At 45.2% G+C, this 24,490-nt stretch overlaps 1 protein-coding gene across 1 annotated transcript in view; it reads left to right on the top strand.

Moving 5' to 3' along the window:
* Positions 1-15,245: 15,245 nt before the first annotated feature.
* LOC138974726 (uncharacterized) overlaps positions 15,246-24,490 on the top strand; it is a 57,536-nt gene continuing 48,291 nt past the window's right edge. The window contains exon 1 of the mRNA XM_070347450.1: positions 15,246-15,611. Coding sequence (XP_070203551.1) covers positions 15,557-15,611 — 55 coding nt within the window. The 5' untranslated portion in view covers positions 15,246-15,556. The remainder of the gene's footprint in view (positions 15,612-24,490) is intronic.

Genomic DNA, 24,490 nt, shown 5'->3' with positions numbered 1-24,490 from the left:
CCTACAAGTTTACAGAGAGAAAGAAGCAGAGGGGGTAATAAATGCTGTTATTCTGCTGTGGCGGTAAAGGCAGATAGTGTGTGTTCTGTTTATGTTTTAGTATCGCTTAGGATGAGATGTGTGCATTTGGTTGCGTGTGATCTGTTTATAAAATGAAATATTGTTGCAAACTGACCGTCGGATTGCAGTCAGTGTTGTCGAAGAAACCGAGTGAAAAGAAGGGGAACTACTCTTGTCGCTAGACAAAGTATGAGTTACTTGCCTTGGGAATTTGCTTGTGATGAACGTTTGTGCACGGCAGATCTAGATTCAGAAAACAACCGAACTCATGGATTTTATATGGAGATTTATGTGTTCAGGCCTGTAGTTGTTAATTTAAATGCGGTATGTTTGTATTGTTTGCTCCAGAGATGAATACTATTACTTCGTACGTATAGAGCGTTCGGAACTTTTCAGTCGCAAAAGTAGTACCGAACAGAACAGCTTCTCAACCCATTGCACTATCGAGGATTCAGGCTGTTGCTGGCTCGTTATTTGTTTGGTTGCTAGGTCATTATCGAAAAATAACTAGCTCTACAAGTGTACAGAGGTAAAGAAGCAGAGGGGGGAATAATTGCAATTAAACACCCGGTACCCACGACCACCGGCGAAGGTTAAGCCAATGATCGCGTTTCTTGGGAATCACATTTTTTAATGACAACCTAGCAAACACACACCAGCGAGACCGTTGGCTTCTAGTTCTAGTCCAAGTGGTGGTATGCCCAGGTGACATATAGTTGACGCATGGAGTGGATCAGGTTGCATATGAATGCTCTGGGAACTCCATTCCACTCCTGCAGGAGCCATTGCAGCAGTTGACCCAGATTGGCAGGAGGAGGGTGATGTTGCTGTACCCGACGACAGGTCCGGGTTGTTGGCTGGCCACAGCATCCTGTTGACCCTGGCCTGCTGGATGAAGGTGTTTACAGCTGCAGAGCGATGGGGAGGTGCGTTGTCATCCTGAAGAATCGCACGAGGGCCAATCCCTTGGAGGACTGGAACGACCAGGGGTTGCAGGATCTCATTCTGGTCGCGGACACCGGTCAAGTTGCCCACTACATGGTACAGAGGTGTCCTTAGACGTGTGCTGATCCCTCCCCAGGCCTCTTCAGCTGGCGCTGTTCTACACTACCCGTCATAAAAAAAGTACACAGACACATTTAGCTGTAGATCTTTGTTTTATTAAACTGTAATAACTTTTTACAGTATGGTTGCAAAAATTCATCATTTTGCAAACTTCAACACAAATAAATATTACAATTGGGGATCACTTTGGGTACAAAAGCAACAATGCACTAGGGTGGTATGGAAAAGTGAACGCAAAAGAACAATATTGCGAAAAACAGGTCTTCCAACATCAAAACCCAGTCCAGCGCAGCACACTGAACTGGCACGCCACTCACTGCGATAGTAAAGCGTGCCAGTCACAAATACAATTAAGTAGATGTGCAACGCCAAGGCACTGCATACCCCAGCGAAAGACAAACCTCTCTCTCTCTCTCTCTCTCTCTCTCTCTCTCTCTCTCTCTCTCTCTCTCTGTGTCTCTCTCTCTCTCTCTCTCAAACACACACACACACACGAACACACACACACACACACACACACACCCAAGTTACACACGTACACACGTGCACACATACACACTCACTCACACGCACTCACTCACTCTCTCACACACACTTCACTGTACACACAAAACACACCCCCATACGCACATAGACAGACGGACATACACATCTTTACAAACAAACACACATACACACACACATACACTTACGCACAAACACAAACCAACCCACTCTCTCTCTCTCTCTCTCTTTCTCTCTCTCTTTATCTCTTATACAAACAGACACACACCCACACAAACACACACACACACACACACATGTACATACGCACGCATGTACGCACGCACACACCCACAGACACACACACACACACACACACACACACACACACACACACACACACACATTGACTCCCACAAATCTCATACACACAATACACACACTCATACGCACATACACGGTTGGCCTAGTGGTAAGGCGTCCGCCCCGTGATCGGGAGGTCGTGGGTTAGAACCCAGGCCGGGTCATACCTAAGACTTTAAAATTGGCAATCTAGTGGGTGCTCCGCCTGGCGGCTGGCATTATGGGGTTAGTGCATGCTAGGACTGATTGGTCCGGTGTCAGAATAATGTGACTGGGTGAGACATGAAGCCTGTGCTGCGACTTCTGCCTTTTGTGTGGCGCACGTTATATCTCAAAGCAGCACCGCCCTGATAATTATGGAAACAAACAAACAAATACGCACATAGACAGACGGACACACACACCTTTACAAACAAACACACATACACACTCATACACACACAAACATACACACAAACTCATGCACACACACATTCACACACACACACACACTCCGGTTGGTCCGGTGTCAGAATAATGTGACTGGGTGAGACATGAACACCCACACACACAGACACACACATACATACGCACGCGCACACACACACACACACACACACACACACACACACACACACATTGACTGACACAAATCTCATACACACATAACACACACTTATACGCACATAGACCGGCACGGTTGGCCTAGTGGTAAGGCGTCCGCCCCGTGATCGGGAGGTCGTGGGTTCGAACCCCGGTGGGGGAATACCTAAGACTTTAAAACTTATTGGCAATCTAGTGGCTGCTCCGCCTGGCGTCTGGCATTATGGGGTTAGTGCTAGGACTGGTTGGTCCGGTGTCAGAATAATGTGACTGGGTGAGACATGAAGCCTGTGCTGCGACTTCTGTCTTGTGTGTGGCGCACGTTATATGTCAAAGCAGCACCGCCCTGATATGGCCCTTCGTGGTCGGCTGGGCGTTGAGCAAACAAACAAACAAATACGCACATAGACAGTCGGACACACACACCTTTACAAACAAACACATATACACACTCATACACACACAAACATACACACAAACTCATGCACACACACACATTCACACACACACACACACACACACACACACACACACACACACACTCTCTCTCTCTCTCAAACACACACACACACACACACACACACACACACACACACACACACACACCAAGTCACACACACACACACACACAATCACTCACACGCACTCACTCACTCTCTAACAAAAAACTTCATACACACAAAACACACACCCATACGCACATATGGACAGACGGACATTCACACCTTTACAAACAAACACACATACACGCACACACATACACTTATGCCCACACACACACTTACACACACACGAGTACAGACTCATGCACGCGTGGGCACGCACACACACACACAAACACACACACACACACACACAAATACACACACACCACACACATACGAGTACAGACTCATGCACGCGTGCGCACACACACACACACACACACACACAAATACACACACACACACACACACACACACACACACACACACACACACACACACAGTAACACTAACACATGTGCACAAAATGAACACAAACACACACACTGCGCGAGAGAGAAAGACTACAGGGAGGCATGACGTCATGATGCATTAATTGACGTCAAAGACTTTCGACCGTGACGTATTCTTCTTACGCGAGCTTTATCCATAGACTTGGAAACTACGGAATTTCTACCCGTCCAAAGCGGCCTGGGGTGGCGTTTGCTGAAAAAATGGGGGCGCCTATTTTACCCACCGTATTTTTGTTAGTATGGTCCCCATTTTTGGTGAACTTCCATCTCCAACTGTAGCACGTAGCCGGGCACAACGAATCCTTCTTTATCATGTATTATTCGGTGTGCACATTTCTCAAATCGATTACAGTATAGCGTTCACAGGATACCTCCAGCTTCGCTGGGATTAAGTAGATGTGCAACGCCAAGGCACTGCATACCCCAGCGAAAGACAAACCTCTCTCTTACTCTCTCTCTCTCTTTCTCTCTCTCAAACACACACGAACACACACACACACACACACACACACTTACGCACACACACTCATACAAACACCCACCCACTCTCTCTATCTTTCTCTCTCTCTTTCTCTCTTATACAAACAGACACACACACACACACACACACTGGACATACGCACAAACAATTACACACATAGACAGTCGGACACACACACCTTTACAAACAAACACATATACACACTCATACAAACACAAACATACACACAAACTCATGCACACACACATTCACACACACACACACACTCTCTCTCTCAAACACACACACACACGCACGCACACACACACACCCCAAGTCACACATACACACAGACACACTCACTAACAGTAACACGCACTCACTCACTCTCACAAAAAACTTCATACACACAAAACACACACCCATACGCACATATGGACAGACGGACATACATACCTTTACAAACAAACACACATACACGCACACACATACACTTATACCCACACACACATTTACACACACACGAGTACAGACTCATGCACGCGTGCGCACACACACACACACACACACACACACACACACAAATACACACACACACACCACACACATACGAGTACAGACTCATGCACGCGTGCGCACACACACACACACACACACACACACACACACACACACAAACAGTAACACTAACACATGTGCACAAAATGAACACAAACACACACACTGCGCGAGAGAGAAAGACTTCAGTGAGGCATGACGTCATGATGCATTAATTGACGTCAAAGACTTTCGACCGTGGCGTATTCTTCTTACGCGAGCTTTATCCATAGACTTGGAAACTACGGAATTTCTACCCGTCCAAAACGGCCTTGGGTGGCGTTTGCTGAAAAAATGGGGGCGACTATTGCACCCACCGTATTTTTGTTAGTATGGTCCCAATTTTTGGTGAACTTCCATCTCCACCTGTAGCACGTAGCCGGGCACAAAGAATCCTTCTTTATCATGTATTATTCGGTATGCACATTTCTCAAGTCGATTACAGTATAGCGTTCACGGGATACCTCCAGCTTCGCTGGGACAAGAGGCGAAGCCTTCAAGGCTCACGTAAGAAATCGACAAACAGTAACACAAACTCAATCACTCCGTCACACATACACACACACACACACACACACACACACACACACACACACACACACACACACACACACACACACACACACACACACAGAGTAAGCATAGGTGAAACTGTGCAAGAAAGCGAGACCCTGGATCTGCCAACTAGTCTCGGCCCGCTCACAATAACAATGGCCGAGACTTTCAGTAATTCCTTTGCGTGACGTCTAACCCTCTTACGTCATAATGTGACGTCTTCAAATAGTTTCTATCACACACGTCAAACACTTTTGACCGAGACGTAATCTTTTTATGCGAGCTTTATCCATAGACTCGGAAATGTTAAAGTTTCTATCACACACACACACACACACACACACACACGCACAGACAAAAACAAAGAGACTGCCAACGTTCCTAAATTCAGAATTAAAAAAAGAACACAATACGTTACATCCACAGATATTTCGACCCAGCGGTCTTTGAAGTGCACAGACAGACAACCACTAATTAAACAGAAAAAGACTTACCTGGCAACAAGTTCAGCCGCTTTCGGAGAAGACACAAGCGAAGCAATCTTTATCTATACTATATATTATACAAGATCCACAACACACACAACTTGCAAGCCACCGGATGCGTGTTTCTACATGGCGGGAACCAACGGCTAGTACACATTTTGACTCCCCTGAGTAATCACGAGAGTCTTAGGAATGAGCAGTGTTAGGCCAGAGGGGGTAAAATCGAGGAGTCAGTAATGATCGGACGTGACGAAGGGGAGTCGTATAAATCATTTGCTTTTCTTGTGTTCTTCTTTTTACATTTAGTCAAGTAATAACTGAATGTCTTAACAAGAGCGGAGAGCGAGGTTTGTCTCCCGACGTATCTGTGTGTGTCTGTGTGTGTGTCTGTGAAAAGCTTTTCTCAACAAGAGGCGAAGCCTTCAAGGCTCACGTAAGAAATAGACAAACAGTAACACAAACTCAATCACTCCGTCACACATACACACCCACACACACAGTAAGCTTAGTAGTCCAGGCATCTTAGCCACTTTAGTGAAGGGAACGTTGAAGTGGCAATGACTAGGTTTAAAATGTCTCTTATCAGAAAGTTCAACCTCAGTCCTTTGATGTTTATTAAACACATTTTCATATAAAGTTGGCGCTTCATATGGAAAAGTGGCTTTGAAATTGACCCTAATCCTTCTTTGGGCTCTGTAAATGTCGTTTGGGGCTATGGTTGTAAAACGGTATCTACTGGTCACCCCAATGTATAAACTGAAAACTCTTTCTGCACCAGAACACGCAGAAAGGATTGTATCTGCCTGATGTCTGATGCTTTTCAAAATCCCCAACCACTAACACCTTCAAAACGGACATTAACTGACACTGTTGTTTTTCCCTATATAATCCTTACTATTTTTCCGAGACGTCGTCGTGTTGTGTATTTAGCTTGCCACAACCTCATACATGGTCCTAAAAGTTAAAGTTGAAGAAAATACTAAAGATAAATGAACAAGCTGACGCAGTGTCATTCGCACCGTGAATCCCCCCATGGGAACATACTAAAGTCTGGTTCCAAATAGGCTCAATTTCCTTCTATTTCTTTGTATTTCTGCCTCGTAGGGGTAGGGGTGTTCAAACCAAAGGCACCTTTAAACCAAAATTCAAATCACACATCTTACAATACTAAGACACTCAGCAGTGAAAGAGTGTCTGCTGGTAAAAAATTCCAAACAATCCTAAAAGTACTTCACTACTAAACGTGCTTTTAAAAAGAGCCGTTATTTTTCCCTCTATAATCAGTATTGTGTTTTCTGCGAACATGTAGTCTATTTAGATGGTTGTCATGTGCACATGAGTTGCTAAAGCGTTTTCAGTTGGGCATATGTCGAAAAGCAAAGAATTAGCCCTTTGAAAACCATCAGAACTGTCACACAAAAATAACATTTACCTATCTCACCAACTGACCAAACATAGGGCTTTTCCTTATGTATTATGTATTGTCGTGTTTTTTGTAGCATACTTGTGAAAACAGCCACCACTGTTGTAAATGATACTTTAAAGAGCATTATTTCATTTTTACAGTTGAAGGACAACCTGGACTGCCGTATATTACAGCTGTTTTACAATCAGCCAAAATTTTCTTAACAAATGTATGTTAAGAACAACTCCCATAGTGAAATTGAAGGAAAACAAAGTGAAAATCCCCCTGCCATTGAGGAGCTAACGAATCAACAATAAACGACTGCATGGATAGCTTGATGCACGAATGCATTGCGGACATGTTTGTCTTCAACCAAGAGAAAGTTCCAAAAAATCCCTTTTGCGCTTCTTATTATACAGTGACGTCAAAGACAGCCTTTTCTGCTGTTCATACATTCAGGGGTTATGGTTACACTAAACGACGTAGTTGTAGCCATACTGCCATCCAGATTTATTTTTTCCTTGCGAGCAGTCACATGGTGTTTGTGCTGTCTGCCAACCGTTAGATGACCCCGCCCAAGTCTGTTAAGGGACCGTTTGACCGTTATAGAACGCGTCTTTTTGATTTTTTGGCACATTTGGAAACGGTTGATTTTTATCCCTACCATTGTTTCCAAACATTATATAGGAATGTTTTGTGAACAACGGATAATAGCCGCTACTCGCATGTGTACCAAAAGTGAGCGTACATACTCACCCTGGTCGTCCAGCCGTTGTCCGTTGCCCGTCTTTATCTGTCTGTACTGAACATTACCTTTGGATATTTCTCCAACGCTATGAAGTGAAGAAACACCAAATGTTGCAAAATGTTGTATGACCCCAAGAGCTCAAAAAAGATACTTGAGAACCTTGACCTTACCATAAGGTCAAGGTCACAGGGAGAATTAATGTGGTCTAAAAACTGCAAAATTTCACATTGTGCCAGTTTTCTGGAAAACAAATTAAAAACAGCGGGCTTAGTTTTGTATGGTATACAAGAAAAAGAAAGCCTTATCTTCTGATACCATTTTGGTTGACCTCGCTTCAATGTCAAGGTCAGAGGAGCCCTTCAAAGTTGAATTGTAGACATATTTTGATGTGAGCTTGCCCCTTTAACTTTACTATGGACGATATCTCTTACAAACTTAAACACTGAGTGGGGCGTTTGTTAGAATTTCATAGTGAGCCACATCTGGTCACATATCGTTAGGGTCAAGGTCACATTGACCCCTATGAAAAATGTGACCAAGCCGGGTAAAGAAATCCATGTGTCTTGGTAAAAAATCTTAACAAAGCAAAGCCCATGCGACTCTCATGCTTGACCTTTGTCTTAAAGTGACCTTGACCTTCAGGTGACCTTGAAGGTGAAGGTCTAACAACTGAAGCTGGCAAGGACATTGTACACTATTAGAACTGGTTTACAGATTTTTCCTACCAAATTACACATGACCTTTGGCCAAGGTCAAGATCATCAAAGGTCACACATCACAAGGCTATCAATTCAAGACATAGGAAGCATAAACATACTTATTGGCACTTTCTACAAAGAGACATTGTCATTTTTAGTGATTCAATTGCCCGTTTCAGTCACATTTCATAAGGGGCAAAGTGACCTTGACCTTGATGATATGTGACTAAATGTGGCTCAATATCAGTATATAACATGTGCCCCACACAATTATGAAGTTTGAAAGATTTTTTTCATAGTTCAGGGTCAAGGTCACTTCAAAACATGTATACAATTCAACTTTGAAGGACTCCTGTGACCTTGACATTGAAGCGAGGTCAACCAAAATGGTATCAGAAGATAAGGCTTTCTTTTTCTTGTATACCATACAAAACTAAGCCCGCTGTTTTTAATTTGTTTTCCAGAAAACTGGCACAATGTGAAATTTTGCAGTTTTTAGACCACATTCATTCTCCCAGTGACCTTGACCTTAAGGTAAGGTCAAGGTTCTCAAGTATCTTTTTTGAGCTCTTGGGGTCATACAACATTTTGCAACATTTGGTGTTTCTTCACTTCATAGCGTTCGAGAAAAATCCAAAGGTAATGATTTGTACAGACAGATGAAGACGGGCAACGGACAACGGCTGGACGACCAGGGTGAGTATGTACGCTCACTTTTGCTACACATGCGACTAGCGGCTATTATCCGTTGTTCACAAAACATTCCTATATAATGTTTGGAAACAATGGTAGGGATAAAAATCAACCGTTTCCAAATGTGCTAAAAAATCAAAAAGACGCGTTCTATAACGGTCAAACGGTCCCTTAACAGACTTGGGCGGGGTCGTCTGACGGTTGGCAGACAGCACAAACACCCTGTGACTGCTCGCAAGGAAAAAATAAATCTGGATGGCAGTATGGCTACAACTACGTCGTTTAGTGTAACCATAACCCCTGAATGTATGAACAGCAGAAAAGGCTGTCTTTGACGTCACTGTATAATAAGAAGCACAAAAGGGATTTTTTGGAACTTTCTCTTGGTTGGAGACAAACATGTCCGCAATGCATTCGTGCATCAAGCTATCCATGCAGTCGTTTATTGTTGATTCTTTAGCTCCTCTATGGCAGGGGGGTTTTCACTTTGTTTTCCTTCAATTTCACTATGGGAGTTGTTCTTAACATACGTTTGTTAAGAAAATGTTGGCTGATTGTAAAACAGCTGTAATATACGGCAGTCCAGGTTGTCCTTCAACTGTAAAAATGAAATAATGCTCTTTAAAGTATCATTTACAACAGTGGTGGCTGTTTTCACAAGTATGCTACAAAAAACACGACAATACATAATACATAAGGAAAAGCCCTATGTTTGGTCAGTTGGTGAGATAGGTAAATGTTATTTTTGTGTGACAGTTCTGATGGTTTTCAAAGGGCTAATTCTTTGCTTTTCGACATATGCCCAACTGAAAACGCTTTAGCAACTCATGTGCACATGACAACCATCTAAATAGACTACATGTTCGCAGAAAACACAATACTGATTATAGAGGGAAAAATAACGGCTCTTTTTAAAAGCACGTTTAGTAGTGAAGTACTTTTAGGATTGTTTGGAATTTTTTACCAGCAGACACCCTTTCACTGCTGAGTGTCTTAGTATTGTAAGATGTGTGATTTGAATTTTGGTTTAAAGGTGCCTTTGGTTTGAACACCCCTACCCCTACGAGGCAGAAATACAAAGAAATAGAAGGAAATTAAGCCTATTTGGAACCAGACTTTAGTATGTTCCCATGGGGGGATTCACGGTGCGAATGACACTGCGTCAGCTTGTTCATTTATCTTTAGTATTTTCTTCAACTTTAACTTTTAGGACCATGTATGAGGTTGTGGCAAGCTAAATACACAACACGACGACGTCTCGGAAAAATAGTAAGGATTATATAGGGAAAAACAACAGTGTCAGTTAATGTCCGTTTTGAAGGTGTTAGTGGTTGGGGATTTTGAAAAGCATCAGACATCAGGCAGATACAATCCTTTCTGCGTGTTCTGGTGCAGAAAGAGTTTTCAGTTTATACATTGGGGTGACCAGTAGATACCGTTTTACAACCATAGCCCCAAACGACATTTACAGAGCCCAAAGAAGGATTAGGGTCAATTTCAAAGCCACTTTTCCATATGAAGCGCCAACTTTATATGAAAATGTGTTTAATAAACATCAAAGGACTGAGGTTGAACTTTCTGATAAGGGACATTTTAAACCTAGTCATTGTCACTTCAACGTTGTTCTCTTATTTGCTTGGACTATAGGTGACACTGTGCAAGAAAGAGAGACACTAGATCTAGATCTGTCTGTCTGCATGTAGCCTACTTACAGGGACACGACTGTCAAATAGTCTCGGCCCGCTCAAAATAACAATGACCGAGACCACACACACCACGCAAGAGAGAAAGACTTCAGGGAGGCATGCCGTCATGATGCATTAATTGACGTCAAACACTTTTGACCGTGACGTAATCTTATGCGAGCTTTATCCATAGTCTTGGATAACCACTCACACATAGACTCGGAAATGTTAAAGTTTCTACCACAGACATACACACGCACAAACACACACACGCACACAAACACGCACACACGCACAGACAGACAAAGTTACGATCGCATAGGCTACACTTCGTGAGCCAAAAACTACCAGACGGATTGTGATGGAACTTGGTACAGACATTTTTTAGAGCATTTGCTTGAAACCTTTGTCGCCAATTTTGGATAGGGCTATTTGATGACGTCATATTTGACCGTTTGCAAAAGTTGAGGCGGCACTCTCACGGCTACAGTTTTTTTGTTATCAATTTGTTTGAAATTTTCGTTACATGATCTTTGACTAAGTCCGGACTGTGGGATTGCATTTTTGGCATGGTACCTTAAAAATTCACTTATGAAAAATGCACTAAAAAATAGCAGATTTGGTCGATTTCTGAAAAATAGATATTTCAATCACAAAGGTGACATCATTGTATTTTGTATTGCCTCCTGTATCCAAACAAATATTGTTTTTTGTGTTGGACTGAAAATTAAGCTTAAAATGAAGAAAACCGTTAAATAGCGACTTTCTTTCTTTTGAGATGAAAAAACAAACAAATATCCATCTGTAATACCTGACTAGCAGTCATCTGGTATACCCGACCACTGTCCATCTGTTATACCTGACCATCGTCCACCTGTTATACCTGACCAGCGTCCCATTTGCTATACCTGACCAGCGTCCATCTGCTAGACCTAACCAGCGTTCATCTGCTTTACCTGACCAGCGTTCATCTGTTATACCTGACCAGCGTTCATCTGTTATACCTGACCAGCGTCCACCTGCTATTCCTGACCATCGTCCATCTGCTTACCTGACCAGCGTTCATCTGTTATACCTGACCATCTGCTATACCTGACCAGCGTTCATCTGTTATACCTGACCATCGTCTGTCTGTTAAACCTGATCAGCGTCTATCTGCTATACCTAACCAGCGTTCATCTGTTATACCTGACCAGCGGCCATCTGTTATACCTAACCAGCGGCCATCTGTTATACCTAACCAGCGTCCATCTGCTATACCTGACCGGCGTCCATCTGTTATACCTGACCAGCGGCCATCTGTTATACCTAACCAGCGTCCATCTGTTATACCTGACCAGCGTCCATCTGCTATTCCTGACCAGCGTCCATCTGATATACCTGACCAGCGTCCATCTGTTATACCTGACCAGCGTCCATCTGCTATTCCTGACCAGCGTCCATCTGATATACCTCACCAGCGTCCATCTGTTATACCTGACCAGCGTCCATCTGATATACCTGACCAGCGTCCATCTGCTATTCCTGACCAGCGTCCATCTGATATACCTGACCAGCGTCCATCTGTTATACCTGACCAGCGTCCATCTGTTATTCCTGACCAGCGTCCATCTGATATACCTGACCAGCGTCCATCTGTTATACCTGACCAGCGTCCATCTGTTGTACCTGACCAGCGTCCATCTGTTATTCATGACCAGCCTCCATCTGATATACCTGACCAGCGTCCATCTGTTATACCTGACCAGCGTCCATCTGATATACCTGACCAGCGTCCATCTGCTATTCCTGACCAGCGTCCATCTGATATTCCTGACCAGCGTCCATCTGATATACCTGACCAGCGTCCATCTGCTATACCTGACCAGCGTCCATCTGCTATTCCTGATCAGCGGCCATCTGTTATACCTGACCAGCGGCCATCTGTTATACCTGACCAGCGTCCATCTGTTGTACCTGACCAGCGTCCATCTGTTGTACCTGACCAGCGTCCATCTGCTATTCCTGACCAGCGTCCATCTGTTGTACCTGAACAGCGTCCATCTGATATACCTGACCAGCGTCCATCTGTTGTACCTGACCAGCGTCCATCTGATATACCTGACCAGCGTCCATCTGCTATACCTGACCAGCGTCCATCTGATATACCTGACCAGCGTCCATCTGATATACCTGACCATCTGCTATACCTGACCAGCGTCCATCTGATATACCTGACCAGCGTCCATCTGATATACCTGACCATCTGGTATACCTGACCTGCGTCCATCTGCTATACCTTACCAGATTCCATCTGTCATACCTGACCAGCGTCCATCTGATATACCTGACCATCTGTTATACCTGACCAGCGTCCATCTCCTGTACCTGACCATCTGCTATACCTGACCGGCGTCCATCTGCTATACCTGACCATCGTCCATCTGCTATACCTGGCCATCTGCTATACCTGACCAGCGTCCATCTGCTATACCTGGCCATCTGCTATACCTGACCGGCGTCCATCTGCTATACCTGACCATCTGCTATACCTGACCAGCGACCGTCTGCTATACCTGACCATCTGCTATACCTGACCATCGTCCACCTGCTATACCTTACCAGATTCCATCTGTCATACCTGACCAGCGTCCATCTGTTGTACCTGACCATCTTCCATCTGTTATACCTGACCAGCATCCATCTACTATACCTGACCAGTGTCCATCTGTTAAACCTGACCATCTTCCATCTGTTATACCTGAACAGCATCCATCTACTATACCTGACCAGTGTCCATCTGTTAAACCTGACCATCTTCCATCTGCTATACCTGACCAGTTTCCATCTGCTATACCTAACCATCGTCCATCTGAGGTACCTGACCAGCGTCCATCTGTTATACCTGACCATCATTCATCTGCTATTCCTAACCATCGTCCATCTGTTATTCCTGACTCTCGGTGGAGAGTCATGGCTCCCACTGGATGGCTCCGGCAAGCGATGTCGGTCGTTGCTGAGACTGCTATATATTTCGCCCAGATGAGCGGAGATTGCAGCATAGCTTTGCAATAAGTGTAGTTTTCGCTGTGCCTGTCAAACACACACACACACACAAACACACACTCACACACACACACACACACACACACACACACACACACACACACACACACACACACACACACACACACACACACACACACACACACACACACACACACACCAAGAATCGAAACATATACAAATTATTGGAAAGAGCTTTCCTCTTCTAAAGCTCCACATTTGTGAACAATATCTTGTTATTTATATCTTGAAAAGTCCCGAATAAGCCAAAACATCAGTGTTTCGTCTAATTTCTCTCAGCTAGTCACAGGTGCTTGTGTCGACAAACCAGACAATACAGGTATGAGATCAAGGGTAGGGCGGATGGTGGCGAGAGAGGTGAAGGGACAGGGAATGTTTACAGTGCCGTGTGCCGGTCTGTGAGCAGTGCCCGCCAATGTTGAGCTCAGGCAGTCGCGGTAGACACGCCCTAGTTCTATGTAGTAAAATGCAGCGCGCTATTCTGGCCATCTGGCCAACTTGCGACTTCATCTATAAGGCAGACTTGATACCAAGAGGTGTAAGTTACACCCGCTTTCAGGCTCAGCATTGTCAAACGCTCGACTCAAGGGCGAGTATGACGCATTTTTTGTGACGTAATGTGTAGTGTCTACCCTGTCACTCTCTTTCTTCAAAAGTATTCTATTTAGCACAAAGCCAGAAAAGATCGTGTGCTTGGTGTTCCCCAATTGCTTGCAATTTACAGAGAATCCTTAAAAAAAAAAATATTAAAAAGAGAGAAGAAAACATTAGGAGGCAAATCAAATCGAAATGTGATCTGAAACAGTCTTTCTGGTCCTTAATTCAGCCCGAAGTCGACTACGCGAAGATTTCGCGAAGTTTTTTTTAACGAAAACTCAGAAAAGTTACGTGCGGCCATCTTCGCGATGTACACTTCGCTTAGTCGACGTCGCCCAGTTGAGGACAGGCTTGAGTATGTGTGGTTCTCCGACGGTACTCGTTGACTGGGAGGGTAGGTTGTTTTCTCCTCCCAAACGGTGCCGTTTACAGAGAGATCTACTGCATTTTTCTATTCCTTCGAGAGATGAAACATCTGTAAATGTAAAAAAAATGTGAGTATTTCAGTGGTGCACTCTTTCTAAAGCAAAAAGGGTTTCTTGGATAAAGTTCACAGGATTTTCTCTGTTGTTTTTCTGACTATCCGGCGACCAAGTTATCGGCGCACCAACAGTTTATGTCTCGACTGTAGCTACTGTCGCTGTTGATCGCTTTTACGTACAGTCTAGCAGTCACTTGCCCGTAACCAAACCCTTGTCAGCTTGTGTTTTGGGTCAGGGTGAGCTGCAAATAGTGAATTTCCACACAGCCTGGGCTGGCTGACACTGCTTGTGACCTATTTTCAGAATGTTTCGTAATTGTGTAATGACGTCATGTGACGTCAAATGACTTTTTCCTTGCAAAGCGTATGGAATGGCTGCTAGCAACAATGCTACGATTCTTCCTTTTGGCAAGCATGTGAGCCATTTTGTGAGGCAGAACGGATTGCATTGTATAAGGATATCACTGGCTTTGTTGTGTGTTCTCTCCAGCGTGCAAAATCGAGTCTACATCAGGACATGAGCAGGCAGCAAGAAAATGATTGCAACACAGTTTCTTTGTGTTTTCATCCCGAGCTTTATTGTCTTGATTGGTAAGTACCACGCTGCTTTTACCATCTTTTTGTGACGTTTGAGACTCAGACACAAACAAAAATGATTCATGTTACATTTTAAATAGCTAATTTAAATCCAGCACTCTCAAACTTCCAGAAGTTTGGCCCAAACGTAGGTTGTGTCAACATCCCAGCCAGCAAGACATTAGCGGCCGATAATCGGCCGAACACCCTTCAAAAAGTCGGGCCGGTGACGTCAAAACATACGACGCGGGTGTTGGCCCGACTAACTTTTGCAAAGAGGCAACGAGGCGGCCGATAGGCGGCCGAACACCTGCACTATGGCGGCACGCATCCGGTCCGATGTTAATCGGCCCGATGACTTGTTTGACCTGCGGTCCGACACCTTATGCCGACATCGGGAAGATATCGATTTCAGCGGGAAGACATCGGGACGATGTCGGCATAAGGTGTCGGGCCGCAGGTCCAACAAGCCATCGGGCCGATTAACATCGGACCGGATGCGTGCCGCCATAGTACAGGTGTTCGGCCGCCTGTCGGCCTCCTCGTTGCCTCTTTGCAAAAGTTAGCCGGGCCAACACCCGCGTCGTATCTTTTGACGTCACCTGCCCGACTTTTTGAATGGTGTTCGGCCGACTATCGGCCGCTAATGTCTTGCTGGCTGGGTGCAGCTACAGATACAGCAGTATGTACCACCACCACCCCCCCCCCCCCCCCCCAAGTGTAACAGTGCAAAATTCACTTACAGCTACAGCAGTATAACCCCCCTCCCCCCAGTGTTACAGTGGAAAACAAACCTACAGATACAGCAGTGTGTACAACCCCCCCCCCCCCCCCCAGTGTAACAGTGCAAAACACATCTGCTACAGATACAGCAGTATGTAGAACCCCCCGCCCCTACCGCCCTCACTGTAACAGTACAAAACACACCTACAGCTACAGATACAGCCGTATACACCCCCCCCCCCCCTCAGTATTACAGTATAAAACACACCTACAGCAACAGATTCAGCAGTATATACAACCCCCCAAGTGTAACAGTGCAAAAATTACTTACAGCTACAGCAGTATGTACACCTCCCCTCCCCCTTAGTAACAGTGCAAAACACACCTACAGCTACAGCAGTATGTACAACCCCCCCCCCCCCCCCACCACGGTAACAGTACAAAACTCATTTACAGCTACAGATTCAGAATTATGTACATCCCCCTCCCCCCGCTGCCACCACTGTAACAGTACAAAACATACCTACAGCTTCAGATACAGCAGTATGTACAACACTCAACCGCCTTCCCCCGTGTAGAGTGCAAAACACACCTAGACCTACAGATACAGCAGTATGTTCAACCCCCCCCCCCCTCCCCGCCTACTGTAACAGTACATAACACACCTACAGCTACATCAGTATGTACAAACCGCACCCCCCCCCCCCCCAAGTGTAACAGTACAAAACACGCCTACAGCTACAGATAGATCAGTATGTACCCCCCCCCTCCCAAGTGTTACAATGCAATACCTACAGCTACAGATACATCAGTATGTACACCCCACCCCCCAAGTGTAACAGTGCAAACCACACTTACAGCTACAGATTCAGCAGTATGTACTCCACCCCCCCCCCCCCCCCCCTGTAACAGTGCAAAAATCACTAACAGCTACAGCAGTATACCCCCCCTCCCCGTACAGCTACAGCAGTATAAACAAGAAGGGCAAAGCCCATACGACTCACATGCTTGACCTTTACATGACCTTGGCCTTCAGGGTCAAGGTCAAACAACTAAACCTAGCAATGACATCATATACTAAGAACTGCTTTACACATTTTTTCTACCAAAATACATGTGACCTTGACCCAAGGTCAAGGTCATCCAAGGTCATGCAACACAAAGCTGTTAATTCAAGACATAGGAAGTACAATGGTGCTTATTGGCTCTTTCTACCATGAGATATGGTCACTTTTAGTGGTTCACTACCTTATTTTGGTCACATTTCATAAGGGTCAAAGTGACCTTGACCTTGATCATATGTGACCAAATGTGTCTCATGATGAAAGCATAACATGTGCCACACATAATTTTTAAGTTTGAAACAGTTATCTTCCATAGTTCAGGGTCAAGGTCACTTCAAAATATGTATACAATCCAACTTTGAAGAGCTCCTGTGACCTTGACCTTGAAGCAAGGTAAACCAAACTGGTATCAAAAGATGGGGCTTACTTTGCCCTATATATCATATATAGGTGAGGTATTCAATCTCAAAAACTTCAGAGAAAATGTGAAAAATAGCTGTTTTTTAGAACAATTATGGCCCCTGCGACCTTGACCTTGAAGCAAGGTCAAGATGCTATGTATGTTTTTTGGGGCCTTGTCATCATACACCATCTTGCCAAATTTGGTACTGATAGACTGAATAGTGTCCAAGAAATATCCAACGTTAAAGTTTTCCGGACGTCCGGACGGACGACTCGGGTGAGTACATAGACTCACTTTTGCTTCGCATGCGAGTCAAAAATCACTAACAGCTACAGCAGTATGTACCCCCCCTCCCCGTACAGCTACAGCAGTATATCATGCAGCTACAGATACAGCAGTATGTACCACCCCCCCCCCCCCCCCCAAATGTAACAGTGCAAAATTCACTTACAGCTACAGCAGTACAACCCCCCCCCCCCTCCCCCCAGTGTTACAGTGGAAAACAAACCTACAGATACAGCAGTGTGTACAACCCTCCCCCAATCCAAGTGTAACAGTGTAAAAAACACCTACAGCTACAGCAGTATGTACACCCCCCCCCCCCTCCCAACTGTAACAGCTCAAATCGCACCTACTGCTACAGATACAGCAGTGTGTTCAACCCCCCTCCCCCCCCCCCCCCCCCCCGTGTAACAGTGCAAAACACACCTACAGCTACAGATTATGAGATACAGCAGTATGTACAACCCCCCCCCCCCCCCACTGCAACAGTACAGAACTCATTTACAGCTACAGATTCAGAATTATGTACACCCCCCCCCTCCCCCCGCTGCCACCAATGTAACAGTACAAAACTTCCCTACAGCAGTATGTACAACACTCCACCGCCTTCCCCCGTGTAGAGTGCAAAACACACTTAGAGCTACAGATACAGCAGTATGTTCAACCCCCCCCCCCCCTGTGTGCAAAACACACCTACAGCTACATATACAGCAGTATGTTCAACCCCCCCTCCCCCCCTACTGTAACAGTACATAACACACCTACAGCTACAGATACATCAGTATGTACAACCGCCCCCCCCCCCCCCCCCAAGTGTAACAGTACAAAACACACCTCCAGCTACATATTCAGCAGTATGTACACCCCCCCCCCTCCCCAGTGTTACTGTGCAAAACACACCTACAGCTACAGATTCAGCAGTATGTACACCCCCCCCCCCCCAAGTGTGCATCAGTGCAAAACACACCACCAGCTACAGATAGATCAGTATGTACCCCCCCCCCCCCAAGTGTTACAATGCAATACACACACCTACAGCTACAGATACATCAGTATACATACACCCCACCCCCCAAGTGTAACAGTGCAAACCACACTTACAGCTACAGATTCAGCAGTATCATGAGTATGTACTCCACCCCCCCCCCCCCCCTCCCACTGTAACAGGACAAAACACCTAAGCTACTCACAAAAAGTTAAGGATCACTTGCACACAAATTCATAACTTTGCAAATAAGAAAGCCAATGCGTTGGTATTTGGCAAACGTTTAATTCAATGCTTTAGTGATAACGATACAACATTTCCTTCAATTTCGAGCAATCGTTTGGTCTGTACATTTTATCAAAGTGTGTACGTATCAAAATTTAATTTCACAAAGTCTTTGAAATCACAAGACATGGCATTCAGATGCTCCCAAAAGTTCAGTAACGCGTGTAACCGCCCTGGCTGTTCTGGCACTCGACTCAGCGAGTCCTCATAGAGTTGACCAGGGTGGTGAAGATCCTCTGAGGAAGCGTCTGCCACTCAGCCTGCAGCATCTGGTAGAGGTGCTGGACATCCCTGGGAGGGGGGTGGTTGCTCCTCACTTTGCGATCCAACTCATCCCAGAGGTTCTCAATCGGGTTGAGATCGGGACTGCATGCTGGCCACTCCATTCTATTGACTCCAGACTGCTGCAGGAAGTCGTTGACCACCCTTGCCCTGTGGGGGCGAGCGTTGTCATCCTGGTAGACAGCCTGCGGTCCCATCTGCTGCAGTGTAGGCACAGCCAGCGGTCGAAGGATCTCATCCCGGTATCGGAGGCCAGTAAGGTTACCCTGTACATGAAACAAGGGTGTTCTGTGGTGAAGGCTGAAGGCCCCCCAGACCATTACAGAACCTCCACCAAAGGCCACCTTTTCTTGGACAGTGGCGTCAATGTAGCGTTCCCCTTGGCGCCTCCAGACCCTCAGTCGGTCGTCGTTGTGGTTCAGGGTGAAGCGTGATTCATCACTGAACAGGACCTGGGACCATTGCTGACGTGTCCACCTCACGTGACGTCTGCAGAAGGCGCGGCGTGCTGCCCTATGGGCTGGAGTTAAGCGTGGCCGTACAGCTGGAAGAGGCTGTTCTTGTTTGAAAGGCTAGTCGTTCAATGAGACGATCTTCACGTGGAGTTGTCTTCTTTGGTCGCCCAGGTCTGCGTCTTTCCTGGACCCTCCCAGTGGCTGTGAAACGTTGAATCCGTCTGACAATGACCGAGATGGACACGTGAAGTCGCCTGGCCACTTCTCGCTTGGGGACACCATCTTGGAACCATGCAACAGCTCGTCCCCTCTCAAACTCGTTCAATTTTCGTCGTGGAGGCATTGTCAGATAATGCCTAATACTGGTGGTATGTCTTCTCAAAAAGCCAAGCAAGTGACAGCATCTCACACATAAACAGCAGTGCTTGCACGTGCACACTGGCTTTTCCTTGTGGCTTGTGCAATGTGTTCGGGCTGAACGGTCCAAAACAAGGTCCTTTTTCGCAAGTTTCCACTTTTTCTTTTGCTACCAAGCTCAGTAGTAGAGAATCCCGTGCAATTTTCCCACTAATACAACATCGCCCACTTACAGCTGAACAAGAATTCATAACAATTTTGTTTGACTGAGAAATAAATAACAGTAGCGAACTGATTTTATTGAGCACCTGTTTTCTCATAGTGATCCTTAACTTTTTGTGAGTAGTGTACATCTACATACAGATACAGCAGTATGTACTCCCCCCCCCCCCCCCCCCCCCCACTGTATAACAGCAAAACTAACATTAAAGCAAGAAAAACCAAAATCACTTACTCGCTGGATCCGTCGGTTGTCCTCGAGTTGACGTTAACAGCTTGAACACACCTGTACTGGCTGTAGGTTTCCATCCGTCCTTGGCTACACAATTTTAACTTGTCAACTATCACCGCCACCACGTGGCACTGGGACCAGCACTCAGATTGAGATCCCGAGGCGACATTCGTCTCGGATAACATATCATCAATGTGCTGTACAACATTCGCAAGAATGTCTCTTCTTTCGATATTAACTTGAACTAAGAAAACAAATAAACTTCGGTCACGCGGGAAAGTAGCAGCTAGCCGGCCATGTTCACACTCAATCTTGTTTGTACCGTAAGGAAAGCTATAAGAGTATTTCAAGTATATATGATGGCGTATTTCTAAAATGTAAAACTCATGGTTTGAGCTCATGCTGTATTTGATTGCAAATATACAAACAAAACTTACAATTAATTATCCTACTCCTATGTGAAAAAGTCAACAAATATGAATAATTTAGTTTCGCATTTGCAGAGTCATGTCACGCCGTTCCCGACGCTTGAACAGGGGACGTAACAAATGTTAAAATAATGATAATAAATTCAAGTTGTTATCTCCCGTAACTCTGCATATTTTTATCGACAGCAACATTGCGTCGGGCCGATGTCACGGTTTATTACGTACATTTGCCGAGTTTTACACACAGGCAAACTATATCGGCGCGACAACGGACGTCGACACACGACATTTGACGACGTCACCCGACTGAAATCGTCAGTCGGCCGACGAAAGCTTGCTAGCTGGGATACAACCACAAATTAATGGAGTCTCTAGCTATTCACGACTTGCAGGATCCCGTGATCCAGCATAATTAACAGACCCAAGGTTGAAGGTTTGTTGGTTGACGATACACGTGGAAACTTCACTATAACATGGATTGCTTCGCAGGACTGATATCAGCACACAGAAGCCCTGTTCGCCGTAACCATGCTGCAGCTACTCACTTTGCGAAAGTAAATCATCGGTAAAACGTTCTATCACAAAATTCTCACATGCTACACCGCATGGAAAACATATTTTACCCTTTCGAATTTCCCTTTTTTTTCCCGCAGAGACGGGGAGAAATTCACAATCACTTTCAGCTGTGTCAAAAAAAAAGTGAAGCGATTACGTCCCTTTGTTTAAAAACATAATGATAATGTAATGGTGAAGTTGACGCGAGCGACGAAACTTTTCTCTTGTTAAAAAAAACACCGGAAGTTTGTTGTCCCCCAAAAAAGGGGAAAGCCGAGACTAATAACGACGGCCACAATGCGCTTAGTCCCAAACCCTACTGCAAGTCGTGAATTGACAGTGACACTGACACGTCGAAAGTTCTCCACACTTCGATGGTTTTTTGTTTGCTCTCAAGGGTCTTACGCATTGTAGCTGTCTTTTGATATTTTAACTATACTGAAAGGCATAAATTCTGCAAATAGTGCATTGAACGATTTTGCTCTCAAACGAAAATCAGCTTGAACCTGTAATTTGTAGTTGACATCTTGAGTGTCGGAGCAAATGTTTCACGCTGTCAGCGTGCGCTTTGCAGTATTGCTGATCCAGCCACAGCCCACTGTGCTAATAAAGACAATGGCCTGAACGGGAGACAATAACGTAAAAAAGATAGTGTATGTGTTAACCCGTGATTTGTAAAAATGTAACAATTTTTTACAAATCGCGGGGCGCGCCCCGTGATTTGTAACAATTTTTACAAATCACGTTTTTGCGCCCGATATTTTCTTGTCATCTCCAAAGTCAAGGGACAAAAACGAAATCCCTTGACTTTTGGGGTAGCGCGACTCTGTTCATTTTAAGATTTTTTTTTTTCATTTATACTAGGACTAGAATGAATACCCGCTTCGCCGGGTAGCCGGCTTCGCCGGGAAGAAGTTCTTAGAGCCGTACGCCGGCTTCGCCGGGTCCGAACAATGGACCCGCCAAGCTTAGGTCCCTCCCAGATTCGTGGAATGGGAACAGCACGAAAATGATTCAGTGGCCATATTGCCATTCCTGACCATATCGAGTCCCATCCTTGTCGACGAATGTAACCGTGTTAATCACCTTCGGAGGCGAACTCCACTCAAACAGGACTGAGCAAGTTAGAGCTTATCTCTAAGCCCTTTTGAACTGTTATGGCTTCTCAAAGGAAGGCCAGTACATAAAATTACACAAAAGCCGCCAGACCACATCACAAACAGAACTGAACAACGCACAGGTGTTCCTCACATAGAGACACACACACACACACACACACACACACACACACACACACAAACACAGAGAAGCCGTATCTATAGAGAGATAGATGACAGTGTATTTTTCGCGTGGCTATAAATTGATTCGACCTTTGCACTTTTACAGTGAGGATAATTTACGGGTCCAATTTACGTTCTGGACACTGCGGTGACCTTCTAAAAATAGTAACAGAACGGGGAATATCCGAAGATGCCCCCTTCATACAAAAGTGCACCATACGAAGGAAGGGAGGTAAACGCTGAAAACATGGAGAAGATGAGAAGATAAGGAAGAGTTACTTATAATGGTGAAATGAACACAAAAACCAAATTCGGTTCAGCGCTGCGCGCTGAGAGTACGTGTTGAAATATCTCATCGATGATATTGTGTCCGGGGTGTAGCTGAATACGGTGCCCAAATTTGAAAAAGATCCACCGAGAACTTTGGCTTTGGTGTGTCGGTATGGGGGCCCGGGTAGCTGAGGTGGAACCAAAATCGGTTCAGCGCTGCGCGCTGAGAGCACGTATTGAAATATCTCATCGACCAGATTTTGTGCAGGTTGTATCTGAATATGGACACCAAATTTGAAGCAGATCCATCGAGAACTTTGGCCGTGCATGGCGATCAATCACACACACACACACACACACACACACAGACACAAGTCGTATATATATATATATATATAGATGTCCCATCGTTGGGAAATTCCGGTCGCTTCCTCCCAGTGGAAAGCTAGCAGTGACAGAGTCGCACTACCCCAAAGGCAAGAGATCTATTAGTCCCGTTTCGCCGTTATCCCAATTCGCCCCCATCCCATTTTGGCGACATTTCTCAGGCCAAGTGTCATTTTACCACCATATCATGTACCATTAGCTCCACATCCCATTTTGGCGCAATCCCGTTTCGCCGTTAGCCCATTTCGCCCCCATCCCATTTTCGCGACATTTTACAGGCCAAGTGTCATGTTACCACCATGTCATGTACCATTAGCTCCACATCCCATTTTGGCGCAATCCCGTTTCGCCGTTATCCCATTTTGCCCTCATCCCATTTTCGCAACATTTCACAGGCCAAGTGTCATTTTACCACCGTGTCATACCTCTAGCGCCACATTCCATTTTGTCGCCATGCCGTTTTGCCGTCATCCCATTTCGCCGCCATCCCTATTTCGCGACATTTTGGATTGTGGCAAAATTGGTATTTGGCGAAAACGGAATGTCTTCCTAGTTGAATAACGCAGTATAGTAGTATATAGCTATTCTGATGAACACGTGGGGGAATTCGGGGGCTGTGATTGGATGGTCTCTCCAGATCATCAATGCATATTGCTGCCGAAGTCCGCCATTTTACTCAATATCCAA

Source organism: Littorina saxatilis, linkage group LG8 (genome assembly GCF_037325665.1).
Source record: "Littorina saxatilis isolate snail1 linkage group LG8, US_GU_Lsax_2.0, whole genome shotgun sequence".
NCBI lineage: Eukaryota > Metazoa > Mollusca > Gastropoda > Littorinimorpha > Littorinidae > Littorina > Littorina saxatilis.
Note: the sequence above shows the minus strand (reverse complement) of the source record. Positions and strands in the feature narration are given on the sequence as shown.